This window comes from Mustelus asterias, chromosome 1, assembly GCF_964213995.1.
Source record: "Mustelus asterias chromosome 1, sMusAst1.hap1.1, whole genome shotgun sequence".
NCBI classification, from domain to species: domain Eukaryota; kingdom Metazoa; phylum Chordata; class Chondrichthyes; order Carcharhiniformes; family Triakidae; genus Mustelus; species Mustelus asterias.
The window spans coordinates 196,441,094-196,467,962 of record NC_135801.1 but is presented as its reverse complement, the minus strand read 5'-3'; the positions used below and the strand labels follow the sequence as shown (position 1 = coordinate 196,467,962).

The following is a 26,869-nucleotide window of genomic DNA, read 5'->3' as shown; positions in this document are numbered from 1 at the left end:
GGGGGATTTTGGGTTTAACACTGGGGGATTTCAGGTTTAACACTGGGAGATTTTGGGTTTAACACTGGGAGATTTTGGGTTTAACACTGGGGGGATTTCAGGTTTAACACTGGGGGGATTTCAGGTTTAACACTGGGAGATTTCAGGTTTATCACTGGGAGATTTCAGGTTTAACACTGGGAGATTTCAGGTTTAACACTGGGAGATTTCAGGTTTATCACTGGGAGATTTCAGGTTTAACACTGGGGGGATTTCAGATTTATCACTGGGGGATTTCGGGTTTAACACTGGGAGATTTCGGGTTTAACACTGGGAGATTTCTGGTTCAAGACTGGGAGATTTCTGGTTTAACACTGGGAGATTTCGGGTTTAACACTGGGAGATTTCAGGTTTAACACTGGGAGATTTCAGCTTTATCACTGGGAGATTCCTCATACACACCGCCATCACAAACTCTATGCCTGCCATTTAATCTCCTCTCACTGTCCACTCTCCCCAATCATGAAAATATTAACGTTGCTGTTTGAAGCTCCTGTATACTGTCTTATCCTCAAGGATGTTTGAGAAAGGCTGCGGAATATTGGTGCCTTTCCAATGTCTGGCAGAAGCTGTGAGTCTCCACTGATTGCAGCTCGAGGAATGTGTGATGGCTGGCTGAGCATTTCTATCAGAGACTGTAACGTTGCCTGATCTTGGATCCCGGACTCGAAGAGTGTGTCTAAAAACCAGCTCCAGCACGCTCGTCTGGGTTGGACTTGTAAGCACTTCCTCATCGAACACTGAAAACACTTGTCCTCAAGGAGCTTGTTCTGCCTGTCCACTGGGGCTCAGTGTTTGATGGAGGTTTCAATCCGGGGGTGGGAGAATATTGAAAAAAGGAGTTGATTTGGGTCTTTTGCCCTTCAACCCTGCTCCACAATTCAGAAATTCTACCTCATTCCACTTTACTGTATTGTCCACCTATCCCTTAGAGTCACTAAATCTATTCAACAACTTGAGTATTCACAGCTGGAGCATGCCAAAGATTCACAACCTGCTGACTGAAGAAAGTTCTCCTCATCTCAGGCCTAAATATCTAGCCCGTTATCCTCAGACTATGAATTAGAGTCTTAGAGTCATAGAGGTTTACAGCATGGAAACAGGCCCTTCGGCCAACTTGTCCATGTCGCCCTTTTTTTAAACCACTAAGCTAGTCCCAATTGCCTGCATTTGGCCCATATCTCTCTATACCCATCATACCCATGTAACTATCTAAATGCTTTTTAAAAGCCAAAATTGTACCCGCCTCTACTACTACCTCTGGCAGCTTGTTCCAGACATTCACCATCCTCTGTGTGAAACAATTGCCCCTCTGGACACTTTTGTATCTCTCCGCTCTCACCTTAAACCTATGCCCTCTAGTTTTAGACTCCCCTACCTTTGGGAAAAGATATTGACTATCTAGCTGATCTGTGCCCCTCATTATTTTATAGAACTCTATAAGATCACCCCTCAGCCTCCTACACTCCAGAGAAAAAAGTCCCAGTCTATCCAGCCTCTCCTTACAACTCAAACCATCAAGTCCCGGTAACATCCTAGTAAATCTCTTCTGCACTGTTTCTAGTTTAATAATATCCTTGCTATAATAGGGTGACCAGAACTGTACACAGTATTCCAAGTGTGGCCTTACCAATGTCTTGTACAACTTCAACAAGACATCCCAACTCCAACGTTCTGACCAATGAAACCAAGCATGCCGAATGCCTTCTTCACCACTCTGTCCATCTGTGACTCTACTTTCAAGGAGCTATGAACATTTACCCCTAGATCTCTTTGTTCTGTAACTCTCCCCAGTGCCCTACCATTAACTGAGTAAGTCCCGCCCTGGTTCAATCTACCAAAATGCATCACCTCACATTTATCTAAATTAAACTTCATCTGCCATTCGTCAGCCCACTGGCCCAATTGATCAAGATCTAGAAGACTCTCTGGTCAAAGTAAACATAAGAACATATGGACTAGGAGCAGGAGTAGGCCATTCAGCCCCTCGAGCTGCTCCGCCATTAAATACGATCATGGCTGATCTCATCTCGGCCTCAACCCCACTTTCCTGCCCGATCATCATAGCCCTTCAACCCTGTTACTAATTAAAAATCTCTCTGTCTATCCCCTCCTTAAATTTACTCAATGTCCCGGTATCCACCGCACTCTGGTTCACCACTCTTTGAGAGAAGTAGTTCCTCCTCATCTCTGTTTTAAATCCACTACCCCTTACCCTAAAACTCTGACCTCTTTTTTCTAAATTTCTGCACATGAGGAAACATCCTCTCTACGTCCACTTTGTCAATAGCTTTAGAATCCCTACAGTGCAGAAGGAGACCATTCGGCCCATCGAGTCTGCACCGACCACAATCCCACCCTAGCCCTATCCTCATAACCCCATGCATTTACTCTAGCTAATCTCCCTGACACTAAGGGTCAATTTAGCATGGCCAATCCGCCTAAACTGCCCAATCTCTCTTTGTAACACAAGCCCCTCGCCTCTGGAATCAATCTAGTGAACCTCCTCTGAACTGCCTGGAACACCATTTCATTCTTCCTCTGATAAGGAGAACAAAGTAATTTCCCAGCATTTAACCGGTCAAACTCTTCAATAAATTTATACTTTCAATAAGATCACCTCTCAGTCTTCTCCACTCCAGAAAGTTTGGGCCCACTCTCTGATCAGAGAAACACTCTCATGCCAGGAACATCCTGTGACAGGTCTGATCGCAGTTGCCAAGTTTCCACTGGAGACTGTTAACAGTTTAATGAGAAAACATTCCCACTGCTCAAACTAACAAGCTGGCCGTTCATGTTCAGAATGGAAGATTGGACCCGTCTTTGTGCTTTTGTGTCTAACAAGCTTTTTCTCACTGCCAGATGTGGCCAAGAGATACGAGTGTGCAAACTTCGGGGAACAGGGCATCACTGTGGGCTGCTGGGACTCGTATCGTCATGACATCGACTGCCAGTGGATTGACATCACTGACGTCAAACCAGGAAACTACATCATGCAGGTAGGCCAATCAGCAGAGCAGGGAGTGGGTAAATCAGACAGCAGGGCAGCATTCTGTAACTGGATCACGCTCTGGGACAGGGGATCACGCTCTGGGACAGGGGGACACACTCTGGGACAGTGGGACACGCTCTGGGACAGTGGGACACGCTCTGGGACAGTGGGCCATGCTCTGGGACAGGGGGACACACTCTGGGACAGTGGGCCATGCTCTGGAACAGTGGGCCACGCTCTGGGACAGGGGGTCAAGCTCTGGGACGGGGTCACACTCTGGGACAGGGGGTCACGCTCTGGGACAGGGGGTCACGCTCTGGGACAGGGGGTCACGCTCTGGGACAGGGGGTCACGCTCAGGGACAGGGGGTCACGCTCTGGGACAGTGGGTCACGCTCTGGGACAGGGGGTCACGCTCTGGGACAGGGAGTCACGCTCTGGGACAGTGCTGAAATGGTCACTAATGCTTGTGTTCGGTTGACAGGTTGTGATTAATCCAAACCATGAAGTAGCTGAGAGTGACTTCACCAACAATGCCATGAAGTGTAATTGTAAATATGATGGACATCGAATTTGGATGCACAACTGTCACATAGGTAACCAGTTCTCTCCAACACTAGCTGCTATTGGTCCCCTGCTTCCATGCAAAATGCTATCTTATTGGTCAAACAGAGCTCCCGTTTGCAAGGGGGGATATTTTGCAACTAACCTTCCTCTAGCTGGTGTTAATACCCAGAACCTCACCAAACTCTGACAGCACACAGGGTGAAGATATCTCCTGCAGTTGTCCCACCATCACATGTAGAGATTTGCAGGGCTCTGGGAAGCTCCGAGAATCAGAGGAACCTTGGTCTGTATTTACACTGGTCCCTTAAGACATCAGAACAGGTGGACAAAGTGGATAAGAAGGCATATGGTATACTTGTCTTTATTAGCGGAAGCATATGGTTTAAGAGCAGGGAGGTTGTGCTGGAACTGTATAAAACGTTGGTTAGGCCACAGCTAGAGTATTGTGTGCAGTTCTGGAATCTACGTTATAGCAGGGACGTGGTTGCTAAGGAAAGGGTGCAGAGGTGATTTACCAGGATGTTGCCTGGGCTGCAGTGTTTGAGTTATGAAGAGTGATTGGATAGACTGGGGTTGTCTTCCTTGGAACAGAGGAAACTGAGAGAGGACATGATTGAAATGTATAAAATTATGAGGGGCGTAGATAGGGTAGACAGAGTCATAGAGTTTACCGCATGGAAACAGACTCTTCGGCCCAATTTGCCCATGCCACCCAGTTTTAACAATTAACCAATCCCAATTGCCCGCATTTGACCCAGATCCCTCTATACCCATCTTACCCATGTAACTGCTTAAATGTTTTTTTAAAAACCCGCCTCTACTACTACCTCTGGCAGCTTGTCCCAGACACTCACCACCCTCTGCATGAAAAAATTGCCCTCTGGACCCTTTTGCATCTCTCCCCTCTCATCTTAAACTAAAGCCCTCTAGTTTTAGACTCCCCTACCTTTGGGAAAAGATGTTGACTATCTAGCTCATCTATGCCCCTCGTTATTTTATAAACCTCTGTAAGATTGCCCCTAGGTCTCCGTCGCTCCAGGGAAAAAAATCCCAGTCTATCCAGCCTCTCCTTATAACTCAAACCATCAAGTCCCGGTAGCAATGTCTTGTACAACTTCAACAAGACATCCCAACTCCTGTATTCAATGTTCTGACCAATGAAACCAATCATGCCGAATGCCTTCTTCACCACTCTGTCCACCTGTGACTCCACTTTCAAGGAGCTATGAACATGTACCCCTAGATCTCTTTGTTCTGTAACTCTCCCCAATGCCCTACCATTAACTGAGTAAGTCCTGCCCTGATTCAATCTACCAAAATGCATCACCTCGCATTTATCTAAATTAAACCTTCTTCACTGGATCAGTGCTGGGTCCACTGTTATTTGTCATTTATATTAATGATTTGAATGAGAATATAGGAGACATGGTTAGTAAGTTTGCAGATGACCCCAAGATTGGTGACATAGTGGACAGTGAAGAAAGTTATCTCCGATTGCAACGGGATCTTGATCAATTGGGCCAGTGGGCTGACGAATGGCAGATGGTGTTTAATTTAGACAAATGCAAAGTGATGCATTGTGGTAGATTGAACCAGGGCAGGACTTACTCAGTTAATGGTAGGGTGTTGGGGAGAGGTATAGAACAAAGAGATCTAGGGGTATATGTTCATAGCTCCTTGAAAGTGGAGTCACAGGTGAACGGAGTGGTGAAGAAGGCATGCGGCATGCTTGGTTTCATTGGTCAGAACGTTGGAGTTGAGACGTCTTGTTGAAGTTGTACAAGACATTGGTAAGGCCACACTTGGAATACTGTGTGCAATTCTGGTCACCCTATTATAACAAGGATATTATTAAACTAGAAACAGTGCAGAAGAGATTTACTAGGATGCTACTGGGACTTGATGGATTGAGTTATAAGGAGAGGCTGAATAGACTGGGACTTTTTTCTCTAGAGTGTAGGAGGCTGAGGAGTGATCTTATAGAGGTCTATAAAATAATGAGGGGCACAGATCAGCAAGATAGTCAATGGGCCCGATTTTACCAAAACTTCGCGCCCGTTTTCGGGCGCAAAATCGCAGTAAAGTTGGGCGTCGGGCCTTTAATGCGGTGCGCACCCGGTTCCTAGCAGAGCGCGGCTTTACCAACACCCGATTCGGGCGTGGGCCCGGCCCGGATCGGGCGGCCCGCCGATTTAAATGCATTTGCATGCATTTAAATCGACTTAATGAACCGCGCGCCCAACTCTACCGCCAAATCCCACTTTACCACCGTGCGGCCCAATCCGCGTTCGCGTTTTTAACGACCTGGTAAATAAAAGTCGGAAGCCGGCACTTCCTCGGTGAGGGTTGGCGAGGAGGTAGGCACATTGCGTTCGGAGGCTCCCCGGTACTTACGTGTGTCTTGAGTCGCGGCCATTCCGCTGTCCCGGGTCCGTGGTGTCTCTGCGAGTGTGTGGGGGGGAGGGGGGGCTGTTGCTGTGCACGAACTCCGATGTCCGTGTGGCAGCACGGACCTCAGGTCCTGCAGTGCAGCTCACTTCAAGCTGAAGGCTGAAGATGTGCACACAGTGCAGATGGCACTGCTGCAGCCTTCCAATGTTACCAGGGGTTGTGGCTGTGTGCTGCATGTGGCTGGGGGGACTGGGGGGCACGGGGGGGCTGTGACTGTGTGCTGCATGTGCCTAGCGGGGCTGGGGGGGACTGGGGGGCATGGGGGGGGGGGGCTGTGACTGGATTGTTGATGCTCAAATGTTCAGTCCTGTGGTGAACTTGGAAGAATTGTCCCCGTGGTGGAACTTGGTTGGAAATAAGATTCAAGGAGATTACTAAATCTGGGAAACCAACCATAGTGAAAAGAAGCTTGTATTGGCAACTCTTCTCTCACATTCCATGGCAGATGTGCCCCTACTTATGAATGTGATTTGCATGGACAACGTTGGGTGCAGCTACTCTGCCTCTGGAGCAGCCTTAGATCCTTTGTCATCTTGTTTTCAAAATGTATATCCCTCCATCCATGTTCTGGAATATTATCCCAGATTTTTGACTGTCAGGTTTTTAGTCCCTGCGATTATAACTTTGACTTTATCTTCCAAAGGGGATCCCTCTAATTCTGTGCAATGTTCAGATGAAAACAAGATGACAAAGGATCCAAGGCTGCTCCAGAGGCAGATTAGCTGCACCCAATGTTGCCCATGCAAATCACATTCATAAGTAGGGGCACATCTGCCATGGAATGTGAGAGAAGAGTTGCCAATACAAACTTCTTTTCACTATGGTTGGTTTCCCAGATTTAGTAATCTCCTTGAGTCTTATTTCCAACCAAGTTCCACCACGGGAACAATTCTGCCAAGTTCACCACAGGACTCTGAACATTTGAGCATCAACAATCCAGTTACAGATCACAAATGTATTATACAGGTCACTACTTGCTCACTAGGACACTGTAGTTTAGTTACCTTTCTCATAGATAATTAGGCAGCACAATGACGATGCTGCATTATTAGCAGTTTGCAAGATTCTCCCAAGTCCATCCTCCCCCCTTCTCTGCTCTCTCTGCTGTTTTGTATTTCGCGCCCGGGCGCGCTGCTTCGGATTTTTTTCGAACTGCGTATGCGCAGTTCACAACTCAGATCAGTCCGCCAGCGCTAAGCACCGCCCACAGCGCGCATCGGGCTGGAGCCGGCAAAACGCGTATGGGCGCGCTGGATAGAGGATTCCGGGCTCGGATCCGTATTACGCCCAGATCCCGCCCTCAGGCTCCGATTGCTAAAATCGGGCCCACTATCTTTTCCGAAAGGTCGGGGAGTCTAAAACTAGAGGGCATAGGTTTAAGGTGAGAGGGGAGAGATACAAAAGTGTTCAGAGGGGCAATTGTTTCACACAGAGGGTGGTGAGTGTCTGGAACAAGCTGCCAGAGGTAGTAGTAGATGCGGGTACAATTTTGTCTTTTAAAAAGCATTTAGATAGTTACATGGGTATGATGGATATAGAGGGATATGGGTCAAATGCGGGCAATTGGGATTAGTTTAGGGGTTTAAAAAAAGGGCTGCATGGACAAGTTGGGCCGAAGGGCCTGTTTCCATGCTGTAAACCTCTATGACTGTCCACTATGCCATCAATCTTGGTATCATCTGCAAACTTACTAACTGTGCCTCTTATATCCTCATCCAAATCATTAATATAAATGACAAATAACAGTGGATCCAGCACTGATCCCTGAGGCACACCGCTGGTCACAGGTCTCCAGTTTGAAAAACAACCCTCTACAACCACTCTCTGGCTTCTGTCATCAAGCCAATTTTGTATCCATTTGGCTACCTCACCCTGGATCCCGTGAGATTTAACCTTATGCAACAACCTACCGTGCGGTACCTTGTCAAAGGCCTTGCTAAAGTCCATGTAGACAACATCAACTGCACTGCCCTCATCTACCTTCTTGGTTACCCCTTCAAAAAACTCAATCAAGTTTGAGAGACATGATTTTGCACTCACAAAGCCATGCTGACTGTCCCTAACCAGTCCAATCAGGTAGAAACATTTCCCCCTGGTGGAGGGATCAATGACTGGGAGGGGCAAAGATTTAAGGTCAGGGGCAGGAGATTCAGAGGAGATGTGAGGAAAATCTTTTTCACCCAGAGGCTGATGGGAGTCTGGAACTCACTGCCTAAAAGGGTGGTAGAGGCAGAGACCCTCATAAACATTTAAGAAGTATTTAGATGCACACTTGCGATGCCAAGGCTTACAAGGCTAGTGCCAAGTGCTGGAAAATGGGATTAGAATAGTTGGGTGGTTTGTCTTTGACCGGCACAGGCTCGATGGGCTGAAGGGCCTTTTTCTGTGCTGTAGACCTCTCTGACTCTAAAATCCTACTCCACAGCTGTGACTATTTGTGCTAAAATGGTGCAGTTCACCTCTTCATAAGCAGCCTACTGTATGGACAGAGTGAAGAGACACTCAGAATATAGCGAGTAATCCAGGTCCCTGAATTCGAAACAGGATCCAGAGGCACTGGAGAAGGTGCAGACGTGAGTTATTAGAATGAAACAGAGCTGAGAGCTTAGATCCATCGGGAAAGTTTGAATAGACTCTTTGGAAAGGCAAGACCTAATGGAGATCGCGGCCTAACAGAGATCGCGGCCTAACGGAGATCTTTGACAGTGTGATAGGGTCAATGACAAGATAGTGAGAAAAGAGAGAATAGAGATGGAGCGATGGAGAGAATAGGGATGGAGCGATGGCGAGAATAGAGATGGAGCGATGGAGAAAATAGAGATGGAGTGATGGAGAAAATAGAGATGGAGTGATGGAGAAAATAGAGATGGAGTGATGGAGAAAATAGAGATGGAGTGATAGAGAGATTAGAGATGGAGTGGTAGAGAGATTAGAGATGGAGTGATGGAGAAAATAGAGATGGAGTGATAGAGAGAATAGAGGTGGAGCGATGGAGAAAATAGAGATGGAGTGATGGAGAAAATAGAGATGGAGTGATGGAGAAAATAGAGATGGAGTGATGGAGAAAATAGAGATGGAGCGATGGAGAGAATAGAGATGGAGTGATGGAGAAAATAGAGATGGAGTGATAGAGAGATTAGAGATGGAGTGATGGAGAAAATAGAGATGGAGTGATAGAGAGAATAGAGGTGGAGCGATGGAGAAAATAGAGATGGAGTGATGGAGAAAATAGAGATGGAGTGATAGAGAGATTAGAGATGGAGTGATGGAGAGAATAGAGATGGAGTGGTAGAGATGGAGTGATAGAGAGAATAGAGATGGAGTGGTAGAGAGAATAGAGATGGAGTGGTAGAGAGAATAGAGATGGAGTGGTAGAGAGAATAGAGATGGAGTGGTAGAGATGGAGTGATAGAGAGAATAGAGATGAAGTGGTAACTGTCTCCCTTTCAAACACCCAAATTAATCCTGTTCAAATTCCCTTCTCCTGCATTCCCACTCAACCAGTTCAGTTCAAATTCTAAGTCTCTCCCCTTTCCTGGATTTTCTTGCTAGAGGGAGCTGTTCCAATCCCCCCTCAGTCCCCCTCACCTTAATCCCACCATCATGTGGGAATATCACCAGGTTCATCCCCTCTAAAGCCTCCTCTCCCCGCCCCAGACTCCAGACATGATCCTGTTGCCCCTGTCTAGACTGTCTGGTAATCTGCCGTGCTGACCCTCAGACTGGGTCGGTGATCGGGCTATTAAATCAGGGGCTGTGTTCATAGAATTATACAGGATTGGAGGCCATTCTGTCCTTTGTGTCTGTGCTAGCTCTTTTGTAAGAGCTCTGCAATTAGACCCTTATACTGAAACAAAGTACTGCAGGTGCTGGAGATCTGAAATATCATCTGAAAATGTCACACTCAGGCAGCATCTGTGGAGAGAGAAACAGAGTTAATGATTCAGGTCAAGACTCAGTTCTGATGAAAGGTCGTAGACCATAAACGTTAACTCTGCTCCCCTCTCCACGGATGCTGCTGAGTATTTCCAGAATTTTCTCTTTTTATACGGAGTTAAGTCCACTGCTCTTGCTATTTTATAAGGGTGGCACAGTGGTCAGCACTGCTGCCTCACAGCGCCAGGGACCCGGGTTCGATTCCCGGCTCGGGTCACTGTCTGTGTGGAGTTTGCACATTCTCCCCGTGTCTGCGTGGGTTTCCTCCGGGTGCTCCGGTTTCCTCCCACAGTCCAAAGATGTGCGGGTTAGGTTGATTGGCCATGCTAAATTGCCACTTAGTGTCAGGGGGACCAGCAGGGTAAATATGTGAGGCTACGGGAATAGGGCCTGGGTGGGATTGTGGTCAGCACAGACGTGATGGGCCGAATGGCCTCCTTCTGCACTGTAGGGATTCTGAGGATTGTAGCTTATCACAGTCTGGAAAGTTCTTTGTGAAGTATTTGTGCAATTTCCTTTTTGAAAGTTGTTGAATTTTCTTCCACGGCCCGTTCAGTCTGGGCATCTGGAAAGTAGTGAGTCATTGTGTAAGAATGGATTCCTTCCTCTGGCCCTGTGGTTATGTTAATGTTTACCATCTTTTCTGCTCTCTCCACCAGGTGATGCGTTCAGTGAGGAAGCAGAGAGGGAGTTTGAGAAATATCCCGGGCAGCTGAATAATCTCATTCCCTAAACACCGTCCCACCAGCAGCTCACCAGGGAGTGATGGAGTCCTCCGAGGGCCTGACTCTCCCCCAACAAACAAACTCTCGTCATCCCCTCCGAACACTGAACCCAAACTCCGAACGTTACCCACTGGGTGTGAGACAGAACCGCCATCCCCAGACACACACACAGACCAGGTCCCAGACTGCTGCGATTCCCATCAAACACAGGAGCAGTGACTGTTTAACACAGCGGGAATGGGCTGAGGGACAGGAACTCCCAGAAAAACACTGTGGGTGTACCTACACCTCGGGGAGAGCGGCAGTTCAAGAAGGCAGCTCACCACCACCTTCTCAAGGGCAATTAGGGATGGGGAATAAATGCTGGCCAGCCAGTAACACCCAGATCTGTGAGTGGGGGAACCATTGTCAGATCCCACATCCCATCACCCTGTTACACTCCCCATCCCATCACTGTTACACTCCCCATCCCATCACTGTTACACTCCCCATCCCATCACTGTTACACCCCCCCGATCTCATCACCCTGTTACACTCCCCATCCCATCACCCTGTTACACTCCCCCGTCCCATCACCCTGTTACACCCCCCCTTCCCATCACTGTTACACTCCCCCTTCCCATCACCCTGTTACACCCCCCCTTCCCATCACCCTGTTACACTCCCCCTTCCCATCACCCTGTTACACTCCCCCTTCCCATCACCCTGTTACACTCCCCCTTCCCATCACCCTGTTACACTCCCCCTTCCCATCACCCTGTTACACTCCCCATCCCATCACTGTTACACTCCCCCTTCCCATCACCCTGTTACACTCCCCATCCCATCACTGTTACACTCCCCATCCCATCACCCTGTTACACTCCCCATCCCATCACCCTGTTACACTCCCCATCCCATCACCCTGTTACACTCCCCATCCCATCACCCTGTTACACTCCCCATCCCATCACCCTGTTACACTCCCCATCCCATCACCCTGTTACACTCCCCATCCCATCACCCTGTTACACTCCCCATCCCATCACCCTGTTACACTCCCCATCCCATCACCCTGTTACACTCCCCATCCCATCACCCTGTTACACTCCCCATCCCATCACCCTGTTACACTCCCCCTTCTCATCACCCTGTTACACACCCCTCCGTCTCATCACCCTGTTGCACTCCTGTCTCCCATCACGCTGTATGTTAGGGGCTGGGGAAATCGCTGATATAGACCCTGTCCTGTCACTGAGAGTTTGGGATTTGCAGATCCCAGTCCCTCATTGTTACAGGGTCCCAGTCACCAGTCGCCATTCCTCACACCTCGCTCCTGTCTGTTGTGTGATTCCCTCCCCAGTTTGACACGAGGTCAGGTTGAGAATCTTCTTGATGCAGCAGCCCACATCGAGAGGATTGGCCCCTTCTTGTCTAGTGGAGAGAGTGTGAGTGTTGGTCAGTATTCCGGCCGGATGAGGAGTTTTCCCACAATTCTTCATGTAAAGAGAAACCAGTCCCTAAAAAGCGGAGAGAAGGTGGGATCATCTCCCTCAGCAACAACCCTGCTCCAGTTCAAAACTCCAGACAAATGCTCAATAAAGTTATTTTTACTAAATATAATTTACAAACTTCTTTCTAATTAAATATCAGTCCAAACTATAGTGAATAGTTCCAATAAAATGTTACACTTTTTTTAACCGTTTGAAACTTTGGCTATGTTCCTGTTTAAAAGTCATTTTCATCTCACTGGTAACGATAGTGTGTTTGTCAGTATTCTGTTAGTGTTGGGAGAGATACCTGACTGTCATCACACAGTAAAGCAAATACTAATGAGTAATAGACACTGCCATCTTTGCAAATAATTGTGGTCTGTCTCTCCCTCCATCTCCCACCTTCTGTCTCTCCCTCCATCTCCCACCTTTTATCTCTCCCTCCATCTCCCACCTTCCGTCTCTCCCTCCATTTCCCACCTTCCGTCTTTCCCTCCATCTCCCACCTTCCGTCTCTCCCTCCATCTCCCACCTCTGTCTCTCCCTCCATCTCCCACCTTCCGTCTCTCCCTCCATCTCCCACCTCTGTCTCTCCCTCCATCTCCCACCTTCCGTCTCTCCCTCCATCTCCCACCATCCGTCTCTCCCTCCATCTCCCACCATCCGTCTCTCCCTCCATCTCCCACCATCCGTCTCTCCCTCCATCTCCCACCTTCTGTCTCTCCCTCCATCTCCCACCTTCTGTCTCTCCCTCCATCTCCCATCTTCTGTCTCTCCCTCCATCTCCCACCTTCCGTTTCTCTGTTTCTTACCTCCACACCTTCAGTGTCTCTCTTCCTCCACCATCTTCAGTGTCTCATGCCTTCAATCCTTTAGTTTCTCACCATCTCTCTTTCCATCTCAAATTCCTGTGTAACCATCGCTCCATCTCCACCCCTCAGTACCTTCGTCCTACTGAGCAAGAGGAGACCATTCGGCCCTCTGAGCCTGCTGCACCATTCAGTATGGTTAGGGCTGATTGGTTGTGGTCCCAGCTGCATTTTTCTGTCTGCCTCCCACAACTCGCTTTCCTGTCAAAAAACAGTCTAACTCGCCTTAAATAAATTCAAAGATACATCCTCCATTACTTTTTCAGAAAAAGAATTCTACGCACAAGCGGGAGAATATGTTTCTCCTCATCTCTGTCCCCTAGTTTTAGTCTCCCCATCCTCTGGTGTCCAAGCTATCAAATCCCCTCAGGATCCTCAGGTCACCTCATTCTTCTAAACTCCAACGGCCCAAACTGTTGGAATCATTTTTCAGACAACCCTTTCCCTGAACTGCCTGAAGCAGTTGTATCCTTTTCAAATAAAGACATTCAAACTGTACACAGGACTCCTAAAGGACACTGGTGAGCCAGATGGGTTTTTACAGCAATGGTTGCATGGTCATCAGTAGATTTTTAATTAATTCAAATTTCACCATCTGCCGTGGTGGGATTCGAACCCGGGTCCCCGGAGCATTCCCTTGGGTCCCTGGATTACTAGTCCAGTGACAGTACCACTGCGCCAGAGTCTCCACTTCATCCCTCCCTGTCATTTCTTAATTTTCCAGAATCGTTGGGACGTTTTCTAAGTCCTGTGCTGCGTAGAGACAAAATACCCGTTCACTGTCTCTGCCATGCCCTTCTTTTCCAATATCAATTCTCCACATTCACTCTTCACAACACCGACATTAGCTTGTCACTCCTTTTCGACTCAAATACTTGTACAAATGTTTTTCTGTAACGAGCTGGCAGTCTCTTACTGTGCTTTCTGCGGTAGCACGGTAGCACAGTGGTTAGCACAGTGGTTCACAGCTCCAGGGACCTGGGTTTGATTCCCGGCCTGGGTCACTGTCTGTGTGGAGTTTGCACATTCTCCCCGTGTCTGTGTGGGTTTCCTCCGCGTGCTCTGGTTTCCTCTCACAGTCCAAAGATGTGCGTGTTAGGTTGATTGGCCAGGTTAAAAATTGTCCCTTAGAGTCCTGAGATGCGTAGATTAGAGGGATTAGTGGATAAATATGTGGGGGTAGGGCCTGGGTGGGATTGTGGTCGGTGTGGACTCGATGGGCCGAATGGCCTCCTTCTGCACTGTCGGGATTCTATGATTTCTTTATTATCTCTCTCTATCTCCACCCCTCATTATCTCCATCTCTCTATCTGCAGCCCCCCGGTATCTCTGCCTCCAACCCTTCACTATCTTCAGCCCTTAATGTCTCCACCTATCTTCAACCCTCCAGGCTCTCAATCTCTTTTTCGCCAGTCCCTGTGTCTCTATCTCTCTGTCTCCAGTCTCTGTGTCTCTATCTCTCTCCCTCCAGCCCCTGAGTGTCTCTATCGCTCTGTCTCCAGTCTCTGTGTCTCTATCTCTCTGTCTCCAGCCCGTGTCTCTATCTCTCTGTCTCCAGTCTCTGTGTCTCTATCTCTCTGTCTCCAGCCCGTGTCTCTATCGCTCTGTCTTCAGTCTCTGTGTCTCTATCTCTGTCTCCAGCCCCTGTGTCTCTCTCTCTCTGTCTCCAGCCCCTGTGTCTCTCTCTCTCTGTCTCCAGTCTCTGTGTCTCTATCTCTGTCTCCAGCCCGTGTCTCTATCTCTCTGTCTCCAGTCTCTGTGTCTCTATCGCTCTGTCTCCAGCCCGTGTCTCTATCGCTCTGTCTTCAGTCTCTGTGTCTCTATCTCTGTCTCCAGCCCCTGTGTCTCTCTCTCTCTGTCTCCAGCCCCTGTGTCTCTCTCTCTCTGTCTCCAGTCTCTGTGTCTCTATCTCTGTCTCCAGCCCGTGTCTCTATCTCTCTGTCTCCAGTCTCTGTGTCTCTATCTCTCTGTCTCCAGTCTCTGTGTCTCTATCTCTGTCTCCAGTCTCTGTGCCTCTATCTCTGTCTCCAGCCCGTGTCTCTATCGCTCTGTCTTCAGTCTCTGTGTCTCTATCTCTCTGTCTCCAGTCTCTGTGTCTCTATCTCTGTCTCCAGTCTCTGTGCCTCTATCTCTGTCTCCAGCCCGTGTCTCTATCGCTCTGTCTTCAGTCTCTGTGTCTCTCTCTCTGTCTCCAGCCCCTGGGTCTCTCTGTCTCTCTCTCCCTCCAGCCCCTCAGTGTCTCTATCTCTCCATGTTTAGTCTCTGAGTGTGTGGAGGGTATGGTAGATGTGACAGTGTGTAATGATGGGGATGACGCACATTAGCCCAAGTATCGGAATGACGCCGCCCCGGAGGGAGGTCATCACTTACGGGGAGGTTAGATTCTTTCACAGGACAACTTAGCCAGTTCATTCCTATAGCATTCTAATTATGGAGCGTTTAGACTGTCGAGGCTTCCATCCCCTCCAGTATGGAAGGTTAAGGGATGGTTTAATTGAGGTATTAAAGGGTTTGATAGGGTTGATAGAGGGAAACTAATTCCTCTGGTTAGGGGGAGGGGTCGGTGGGCAGAATGTTAAAATTGGAGCGAGGGGTGATGTCAGGGAATACTTCCTCTCACAGCGGGAATGGAAATCTGGAACGCTCTCCTTCCTTGGGGCTAGCTGCGTTCATTTGGAAGTCTCAAACCTCACATCAATAGATTTTTGTTGTATAAGGGTATGAGGGATCCATAGAATCCCTATAAAGAACAAAGAACAGTACAGCACAGGAAACAGGCCCTTCGGCCCTCCAAGCCTGTGCCGCTCCTTGGTCCAACTAGACCAATCGTTTGTATCCCTCCATTCCCAGGCTGCTCATGTGACTATCCAGGTAAGTCTTAAACGATGCCAGCGTGCCTGCCTCCACCACCCTACTTGGCAGCGCATTCCAGGCCCCCACCACCCTCTGTGTAAAAAACATCCCTCTGATATCTGAGTTATACTTCGCCCCTCTCACCTTGAGCCCGTGACCCCTCGTGAACGTCACTTCTGATCTGGGAAAAAGCTTCCCACCGTTCACCCTATCTATCCCTATCATTATCTTGTACACCTCTATTAGATCTCCCCTCATTCTCCGTCTTTCCAGGGAGAACAACCCCAGTCTACCCAATCTCTCCTCATAGCTAAGACCCTCCATACCAGGCAACATCCTGGTAAACCTTCTCTGCACTCTAACGCCTCCACGTCCTTCTGGTAGTGCGGCGACCAGAACTGGACGCAGTACTCCAAATGTGGCCTAACCAGCGTTCTATACAGCTGCAACATCAGACTCCAGCTTTTATATTCTATACCCCGTCCTATAAAGGCAAGCATACCATATGCCTTCTTCACCACCTTCTCCACCTGTGTTGCCACCTTCAAGGATTTGTGGACTTGCACACCTAGGTCCCTCTGTGTTTCTATACTCCTGATGACTCTGCCATTTATTGTATAACTCCTCCCTACATTATTTCTTCCAAAATGCATCACTTTGCATTTATCCGGATTAAACTCCATCTGCCACCTCTCCGCCCAATTTTCCAGCCTATCTATATCCTGCTGTATTGCCTGACAATGCTCTTCGCTATCCGCAAGTCCAGCCATCTTCGTGTCATCCGCAAACTTGCTGATTACACCAGTTACACCTTCTTCCAAATCATTTATATATATCACAAATAGCAGAGGTCCCAGTACAGAGCCCTGCGGAACACCACTGGTCACAGACCTCCAGCCGGAAAAAGACCCTTCGACCACTACCCTCTGTCTCCTATGGCCAAGCCAGTTCTCCACCCATCTCGCTTGACCTACAGTGCAGAATGGAGGCCATTCGGCCCATTGTCTGCACCAACTCTCCTATGGAACCAAGTCTGGTGGAGTTAAGATACTGAGAAGCCACGAATCAAGGGAATATTTATTTTTGATACTCTCGTTGTGAGTAATTGCTGTGACCAGTTGAATAAAGTTGGAGTTCTGGTGATTTCTTTGTGTACTAGCTCATCAGGTTCCTGGTTCTATTCCTCAGTGCAATGACCCAGACACCAGGCTACCACCACAATACGTATCCCCAGGTCAGCTCGGATCTGACTTGTGCCTTGTAGATGGATGCTATGATGTGGAGATGCCGGCGTTGGACTGGGGTGGGCACAGTAAGAAGTCTCACAACACCAGGTTAAAGTCCAACAGGTTTATTTGGAATCACGAGCTTTCGGAGCGCTGCTCCTCCATCAGGTGAGTCGATTTTAACCTAGTGTTGTGAGACTTTTTACTGTAGATGGTGGACAGACTTTGGGGAGTCAGGAGGTGAGTTACTCTGCGCAGGATTCCCAGCCTCTGACCTGCTCTGGTAGCCACAGTATTTATATGGTTAGTCCAGTTCAGTTTCTGGTCAATGGTAATCCCCAGGATGTTGATAGTGGGGGATTCAGCGATGGTAATTCCATTGCTAGATCTATTCTTACCCCATTGAAGTTAGTTTTTCCCCAGTCAATTATTCGTACTTTGGATAATTCTTTGTTCTTTTCTGCAGTCAATCTAAACCTTATGATACAATGATCACTATCCTCTAAATCCTACTGACACCTCATTCCCAAGAATCGGGTCCAACAACACCTCCGACTGTAGAAAATGTTCCTGAACACACTTTAGGTACTCTTGCCCCTCTCTGCCTTTTACACCATTTGGATCATTAAAGTCCCCTGATAACTACACTGTAATTTCTGCACCTCTCTGTAATTTCATTGCAAGTTTGATCCTCTCCATCCTTCACACTAGTTGGTGGCCGACAGATTTTTCAGTCCTTAGCTCGAGCCAGATAGATTCTGCCCTCGACCCCCCTGGGACATCGGCTGGAATTTTACTGCCCCGCCCACCACCAAATCGGAGCAGGCCAGGGGCGGACAATGGAAATGTCCATTGACCTCGGCAGGGGGAGGGGGGGGGGGAGGGATTTCCAGTTTTGGGACAAGCGAGGCTGGAAAATCCCGCCCATCCTCTTTCTCCAACACCACAATGCCTTCTTTAATCAACACTATCACCCCTCCCCCTTGTCTTCATTTCTTATCTTTCCTGAACCCCTTGTATCCAGGAATATTTAACTCCCAGTCCTGACATGTTCACAGTAACTTCATTGCAGTGTGAATGTAAACCTACTTGTGACTAATAAATAAACTTTACACTCTTTGACCCACTCTATTATTGGCACAATATCATATTTCCACATGGCAGTCTGCAGCTCACTAATCTTATTAACTATTAAATCCAAAGATGTGCGGGTTAGGTTGATTGGCCAGGTTAAAAAAAAAAATTGCCCCTTAGAGTCCTGGGATGCGTAGGTTGGAGGGACTAGCGAGTAAAATATGTGGGGGTAGGGCCTGGGTGGGATTGTGGTCGGTGCAGACTCGATGGGCCGAATGGCCTCCTTCTGCACTGTAGGGTTTCTATGATTTACACTCGGTGCACAACATCCTGACAGTAATCCTGATTATTACCTTCCCTCTTACACTGAACCTACCTAAAACATTACTCTTGGACTATCTGTCTGTCTCCCAGTATTCTCTGCACATTAGCATCCCTTGGTGATCATTCGGAGATGACCAAGAGACAACTACAATTCCTGGGAGAAAACAGAATATCAGGTAGTGATTGATAAAATTGAGGGCAGCACAGGACAGGAGACAACGCAGGAGATACATTGACAGTCTAACAGGTTTGATTTGAGAACAACACCAAGATATTGGCTGTTACTAAACACTTGAACCACGATTACCGAAGCTGTAAAATATCACCTGAATAAGAATGATAGAATCCTACAGCCATTCGGCCCATCGAGTCTGCACCGACCACAATCCCACCCAGGGCCTATCCCCGTCACCCCACATATTTACCCGGCTATTCCCCCTGGCACTAAGGGGCAATTTGTGTTCCTTCTAAGATTAAGATTAAGGTTTCCAATTAAGATCCCTTTCTTCCATGTGTTGTCCTTTAGGATCCGGTGCTACTGAGGTGATGGATATTGAATTTCCCACCCAGAGTTCACTCTGCACCCACGTCACCCACAGTGCTTCCCCCAAATGGTGTTCAACATGGAGGAGAACAGATTCATCACTGTGGAGGGACAGGGGTAGGCGGTAATCAGCAGGAGGTTTCCTTCGCCGTGTTTAATCTCCAAACTTGAAATTTCCCATCTTTGCCCACAGAAGGCAAAGAGTGGTTATAGATGGGTCATATTCTGAATGGAGGTCGGTCACCAGTGGAGTGCCCCAGGGATCTGTTCTGGGACCCTTACTCTTTGTGATTTTTATAAATGACCTGGATGAGGAAGTGGAGGGATGGGTTGGTAAGTTTGCTGATGACACAAAGGTTGGTGGTGTTGTGGATAGTGTAGAGGGATGTCAGAAGTTGCAGCGAGACATTGATAGGATGCAAAACTGGGCGGAGAAGTGGCAGATGGAGTTCAACCTGGATAAGTGAGAGGTGGTTCATTTTGGCAGGTCAAATAGGATGGCGGAATATAATGTTAATGGTAGGACTCTTGGCAGAGTGGAAGATCAGAAGGATCTTATAGGATGCTCAAAGCAGCTGTGCAGGTTGAGGCTGTGGTTAAGAAGGCGTATGGTGTACTGGCCTTCATCAATCGAGGAATTGAGTTTAGGAGTTGTGAGATAATGTTGCAGCTGTATAGGACCCTGGTCAGACCCCACTTGGAGTACTGTGCTCAGTTCTGGTCGCCTCATTACAGGAAGGATGTGGAAGCCATAGAAAGGGTGCAGAGGAGATTTACAAGGATGTTGCCTGGGTTGGGGAACATGCCTTATGAGGATAGGTTGAGTGAGCACGGCCTTTTCTCCTTGGAGAGACGAAGGATGAGGGGTGACCTGATAGAGGTGTATAAGATGTTGAGACGTATTGATCGAGTGGACAGTCAGAGGCTTTTTCCCAGGGCTGAAATGGTTGCCACAAGAGGACACAGGTTTAAGGTGCTGGGGAGTAGGTACAGAGGAGATGTTAGGGGTAAGTTTTTCACTCAGAGGGTGGTGGGTGCGTGGAATGGGCTGCCAGCAACGGTGGTGGAGGCAGATTCGATAGGGTCTTTTAAGAGACTTTTAGATAAGTACATGGAACTTAGTAAGATAGGGGGTTATAGGTAAGCCTAGTAATCGCTAAGGTAGGGACATGTTCGGCACAACTTTGTGGGCTGAAGGGCCTGTATTGTGCTGTAGTTTTTCTATGTTTCTTCTGCATGTCCCACCGCCCCCCCAACCCCGGTGGGATTGCCAAGGACCAACAGCTGCCAGCCCTCTGATTGGGCCAAAAGGATTGGGAGCCCGTCCAGCGCCCGTTATTAGGCAGCAGGTTTGGAGATAGGCACCTACCACCGAGGAACTAGCTCGCTGACTCTGGCTCAGAAGCAGCATTTAGTCCCGCTGTCGGAGTCCCGTCGCCCACAGGATAATCTGGTCTGTGTTGAGTGGTGTAAGGCATGCGTAATCCAGGAGAGGCAGACCTGTGACACCAGATAAGAAGCATGTGACTTGGCTGCCTGCAGCAAGGAGAGAGAAAGGACTTTCCTCTTCCTACTCGCCCAGTGCTAATGGCCAATCAGCAGGAAACCAGACGCAGGCCCATGCACAATATCTGGAGGAGACGCAAGAGGATCAGCCCAGTCACTGACAGCTCACAAACACTGGGGGGCTTGTGCCAATATCACACAGACTAACCAGACCACAGCCTGATGTAGGCACACTCACAGAATCACACCTTACAGATAATGGCCCAGACACCAGCATCACCATTCCTGGGTATGTCCTGTCCCACCGGCAAGGCAGACCCAGCAGAGGTAAACAGTCGAGAGGGAGTTACCCTGGGAGTTCTCGACATCAACAGCAGAACCCATCCAAATCTTTTAAATCATTCATGGGACTGGCCCAGCATTTATTATCCATCGTTAATTGCCCTTGAATTGAATGTCTGGCTCGGCCATTTCAGAGGGCAGTTAAGAATCAGCCACATTGCTGTGGCTCTGGAGTCACATGTAGGCCAGACTGGGTAACGACGGCAGATTTCCTTCCCTAAAGGGCATTAGTGAAACAGATGGGTTTTAACAACAATCGACAATGGTTTCATGGTCATCAGTAGATTCTTAATTCCAGATATTTTTTATTGAATTCAGATTCAAACTCCCCACCCACACACACACACACAGTGTCCCATCCAACTCCCCACCCTCACACACACACACTGTGTCCCATCCAACTCCCCACCCTCACACACACACTATACCCCATTCAACTCCCCACCCTCACACACACACACTATACCCCATCCAACTCCCCACCCTCACACACACACACACTGTACCCCATCCAACCCCCCACCCTCACACACACACTGTACCCCATCCAACTCCCCATCCTCACACACACACTGTACCCCATCCAACTCCCCACCCTCACACACACACACTATACCCCATCCAACTCCCCACACCCACACACACACTGTACCCCATCCAACTCCCCACCCTCACACACACACACTGTACCCCATCCAACTCCCCACCCCCACACACACACACTGTGTCCCATCCAACTCCCCACCCTCACACACACACTGTACCCCATCCAACTCCCCACCCTCACACACACACACACACACTGTACCCCATCCAACCCCCCACCCTCACACACACACACTATACCCCATCCAACTCCCCACCCTCACACACACACACTATACCCCATCCAACTCCCCACCCTCACACACACACACTATACCCCATCCAACTCCCCACCCTCACACACACACTATACCCCATCCAACTCCCCACCCTCACACACACACACTATACCCCATCCAACTCCCCACCCTCACACACACACACACTGTACCCCATCCAACCCCCCACCCTCACACACACACTGTACCCCATCCAACTCCCCATCCTCACACACACACTGTACCCCATCCAACTCCCCACCCTCACACACACACACTATACCCCATCCAACTCCCCACACCCACACACACACTGTACCCCATCCAACTCCCCACCCTCACACACACACACTGTACCCCATCCAACTCCCCACCCCCACACACACACACTGTGTCCCATCCAACTCCCCACCCTCACACACACACTGTACCCCATCCAACTCCCCACCCTCACACACACACACACTGTACCCCATCCAACTCCCCACCCTCACACACACACACTATACCCCATCCAACTCCCCACCCTCACACACACACACTATACCCCATCCAACTCCCCACCTTCACACACACACACTGTACCCCATCCAACTCCCCACCCTCACACACACACACTGTACCCCATCCAACTCCCCATCCTCACACACACACACTGTACCCCATCCAACTCCCCACCCTCACACACACACACTATACCCCATCCAACTCCCCACACCCACACACACACTGTACCCCATCCAACTCCCCACCCTCACACACACTGTACCCCATCCAACTCCCCACACCTTACACACACACTGTACCCCATCCAACTCCCCACACCTCACACACACACTGTACCCCATCCAACTCCCCACCCTTACACACACTTGCTTCTGTTCTATCTCTTTTAAGTTCTTCCTAACATTCATCTCTGTCCTTGCTGAGTTTGTGTGGACAGAGCGGTGTGTCACTGTACAGACCCCTCCCCAAGGCGAGGGGGATTAGGACATTGTGTTGGTGGAGTGGGTGAGTCCACTGCCTATTTTGGAGCAGATGATCTGTGAGTGAGTGAACACAGTGAGTGGGATGCTGCAGGATCACATCCTCCCCCCTGGAAAATTCCATCTCCTCCACTCAAACCAACGCACCTAGCTTCAGCCACACCGACACGCCGGGTTTCACTGAGAGTAACACTCTGGCAGAGAGGAGACCACATTCCCCAAGCTGGAATTCCAACCCTGCCTGGAATTAGTGACACCCCTATCGAGTGGCTTGGGCCCAGACCCCAGCTCTGCCTGGAACAGAAAATATAAGGAGCTGGTGTGTTCTCGGGCCAGAATCAACTCTGCAAACTCTCGAGGGCACAATCTGCTGCTCAAACAGTAAAATCCTCCCCAAACCGCGTTGCAATTGAATGCTGGGCCTCTCTGCTCGCTTGCTGCTCGGTGTGAATGGTGCCAGTGTTGGAGCCAGAGATTTTCCGTCACTGTGTCCTGGGCAGCACGGAGCAGGATGGAGACTTGATCCAGAACCGCACACTAACATCACAGGCTGAGCAAAGGAGGGAGGAGGAGACATTCCTGCACAGAACACGTACATCTCCATCCCACTGAACTATTCAACTCATTCTAACTGAAGGCTAATTGATCTCCTCCCCGCTACCCAACTCTATTATCCCCTCTCACTCTTCAATATTTCCCACAGTGTCAAAACCCCCCCTTTCCATTTAATATCCCACCCAGTCTAATCCCCCCGCTCTGTTTAATATCCCACCCAGTCTGATTCCCCTCACCGTTTAATATCCCACCGAATCTAATCCCCCCCCCCTCTGTTTAATATCTCACCCTGTCTAATCCCCTCTCTCTCTCTTTAATATCTCACCCTAATCTTCCTCACCGTTTAATGTCCCACCCAGTCTAATCCCCTCTTTACAGTACATCCACTTCACTATTCCCTGCAGACTAATTCCCCACTCCCACTCATCCTCTTGGATCAGAGTCATCGAACCTCAGCTAACGGGAGGCCACTTAGTCCCTCATCATAGAATAAAACAGAATCTCTACAGTGCAGGAGGCAGCCATTCGGCCCATCGAGTCTGCACCGACCACAATCCCACCCAGCTCTATTCCTGTAACCCTACATGTTTACCTGCTAGTCCCCCTGACACTAGGGGGCAATTTAGCACGGCCAATCCACCTAACCCGCACGTCTTTGGAATGTGGGAGGAAACCGGAGCACCCGGAGGAAACCCACACAGACACGGGGAGAATGTGCAAACTCCACACAGACAGTGAGCCGAGGCTGAAATCGAACCTGGGTCCCCAGCACTGTGAGGTAGCAGTGTCTAGGCCAGGTTTTGCAAAGATCTTTCTTATATAGTGTCACCCCTTTGGTCTTTCCTCCCCCACACCCCGTAAATTAATATTTACAGCAAAGCATTGACATCGTTCCTGTAGTGTGGGATCCAGAATTGGACGGGGTGTTGCAGCCACTAAAGGGTAACTATTTACCACAACCTGCTGCTTTCCCCTGTAATAGAGCCAGCTCCAACCAGACCCACTGCTCCACCTGCTGGCAGGCAGCGAGCGTGCCAGCAAAATCAACTTCCCATTTATTGTTCATGTCCAAATTGTGTTGCAGTGTCTTTTATTTCACTGCCGCTGTGCCTTTGACCCCGTTCGCCCCAAGTGCTATATCCAGCCGCCTCTTGAATACATTCAATGTTTAGGCATCAACTACTTCCTGTGGTAATGAATTCCACAGGCTCGCCACTCTTTGGGTGAAGAAATGTCTCCTCACCTCCGTCCTAAATGGTCTACCCTGAATCCTCAGAGTGTGACCCCCTGGTTCTGGACTCCCCCACCATCGGGAACATCCTCCCTGCATCTACCCTGTCTAGTCCTGTTAGAATTTTATAAATCTCTATGAGATCCCCTCTCATTCGTCTGAACTCCAGCGAAAACAATCCTAACCTAGTCAATCTTTCCTCATACATCAGTCCCACCATCCCCGGAATGGGCCTGGTAAACCCTCACTGCACTCCCCTGAGAGCAAGAACATCCTTCCTCAGAAAAGGAGACCAAAACTGCACACAATACTCTAGGTGTGGCCTCACCAAGGCCCTGTATAATTGCAACAACACATCCCTGCTCCTGTACTCGAAACCTCTCGCAATGAAGGCCAACATGCCAATTGCCTTCTTTACCGCCTGCTGCACCTGCATGCTTACCTTCAGTGACTGGTGCACAAGGACACCCAGGTCCCGCTGCACACTCCCCTCTCCCAATTTACAGCCATTCAGGTAGTAATCTGCCTTCTTGTTTTTGCTTCCAAAGCGAATGACCTCACATTTATCCAAATTATACTGCATCTGCCATTGATTAGCCCACTCACCCAACCTGTCCAGATCATTCTGAAGGATCTCTGCATCTTCGTCACAGTTCACCCTCCCACCCAACTTGGTACCATCTGCAAACTTTGAGATGTTACATTTTGTTCCCTCATCCAAATCATTAATATATATTGTGAATAGCTGGGGTCCCAGCACAGATCCCTGTGGCACCCCACTAGTTACTGCCTGCCAACTTGAAAAAGGGATTGAAGGAAATGCCAGACAATTATAGGCCAGTCAGTCTTACATTGGTGTGGGGCAAATTAGTCGAATCAATCCTGAGAGAGGATTAATTGTCAGGTAGAGAAACATGGACTAGCCAGGGGTGGTCAGCATGGATTTGTTAAAGGGAGGTCTTGCCTCACAAACTTGATAGAATTCTTTGAGGAAGTGACGAGAAGGGTTGATGAAGGTAGTGCAGTGGATGTTGTGTACCTGGATTTTAAGGTTCCACATAGCAGATTAGTCAAAAAAGGTAAAAGTCCGAGGGATACAGGGTAATGTGGCAACTGGATCAAAAGTTGGCATTCTAACAGGAAACAAAGGGTAATGGTCGATGGACGCTCCTGTATATTGAAAGTTGTTTCAAGTTGTGTTCCACAGGGTTTGGTGTTAGCTCCTTGCTGTTTGTGTTACATATTAACGATTCGGACGTGAACGTGGGGGGCACAGTTGGAAAATTTGCAGCCGACACAAAGAATGACGGAGTATTGGACGGCATACAGGATCGCTATCATCTACCAAATTATATAGATGGGTTGGTGGAGTGGGTGGTGAAGAGGCAGATGGATTTTAACATAGAGAAGTGTGAGGTGATGCATTTAGGAAGGTCAAATAGTTACAGGGAGTACACAATCTATACCACAGTCCCACCCAGACCCTACCCCCATATCCCTACACATTTACCCGCTAATCCCTCTAACCTACGCATCCCAGGACACTAAGGGGCAATTCAGCATGGCCAATCAACCTAACCCGCACATCTTGGGACTGTGGGAGGAAACCGGAGCACCCGGAGGAAACCCACGCAGACACGAGGAGAACGTGCAGACTCCGCACAGACAGTGACCCGAGGCTGGAATTGAACCTGGGTCCCTGGCACTGTGAAGCAGCAGTGCTAACTACTGTGCCACCATGCCACCCATAAAGCAAAGTTTTGCTGAGATTTGAACTTGGATTGCTGGATTCAAAGTCCAGAGTGCTAACCATTACACCACGGAACCCAGTAAATTGGCTGAGGTACAGAATATAAAAGGATATAAAGTTGGAATTGTATAAAGCACTGGTGAGGCCACAGCTGGAGTATTGTGTGCAGTTCTGGTCACCACATTACAGGAACGACCTAATTGTTCTGGGGAGAGTGCAGAGGTTTATGAGAATGGTGCCAGGGCTGGAAAAGATATGAGGAGAGATTGGATGGATTGGGGTTATTTTCCTTGGAACAAAGAAGGCTGAGGGGTGACTCGATCGAGGTGTACAAAATTATTAATGGAAGAGATAAGAACATAAGAACATAAGAAATAGGAGCAGGAGTAGGCCATCTAGCCCCTCGAGCCTGCCCCGCCATTCAATAAGATCATGGCTGATCTGACGTGGATCAGTACCACTTACCCGCCTGATCCCCATAACCCTTAATTCCCTTACCGCTCAGGAATCCATCCATCCGCGCTTTAAACATATTCAGCGAGGTAGCCTCCACCACCTCAGTGGG

General features: G+C 48.8%; 1 protein-coding gene across 3 annotated transcripts in view; it reads left to right on the top strand.

Annotated features, from left to right (window-relative positions):
• LOC144501245 (lysyl oxidase homolog 3B-like) overlaps window positions 1-11,421 on the top strand; it is a 151,257-nt gene extending 139,836 nt beyond the window's left edge. For 2 of the 3 annotated variants that reach the window (XM_078224733.1, XM_078224752.1), the window contains exons 12-14: window positions 2,902-3,038; window positions 3,515-3,626; window positions 10,644-11,420. In XM_078224733.1, the coding sequence (XP_078080859.1) occupies window positions 2,902-3,038; window positions 3,515-3,626; window positions 10,644-10,717 (323 nt within the window). In that variant the 3' untranslated portion in view covers window positions 10,718-11,420. Of the gene's footprint in view, window positions 1-2,901; window positions 3,039-3,514; window positions 3,627-10,643 lie in introns of all 3 variants that reach the window. The other variant, XM_078224742.1, reaches the window with a different exon arrangement.
• Window positions 11,422-26,869: the final 15,448 nt, after the last annotated feature.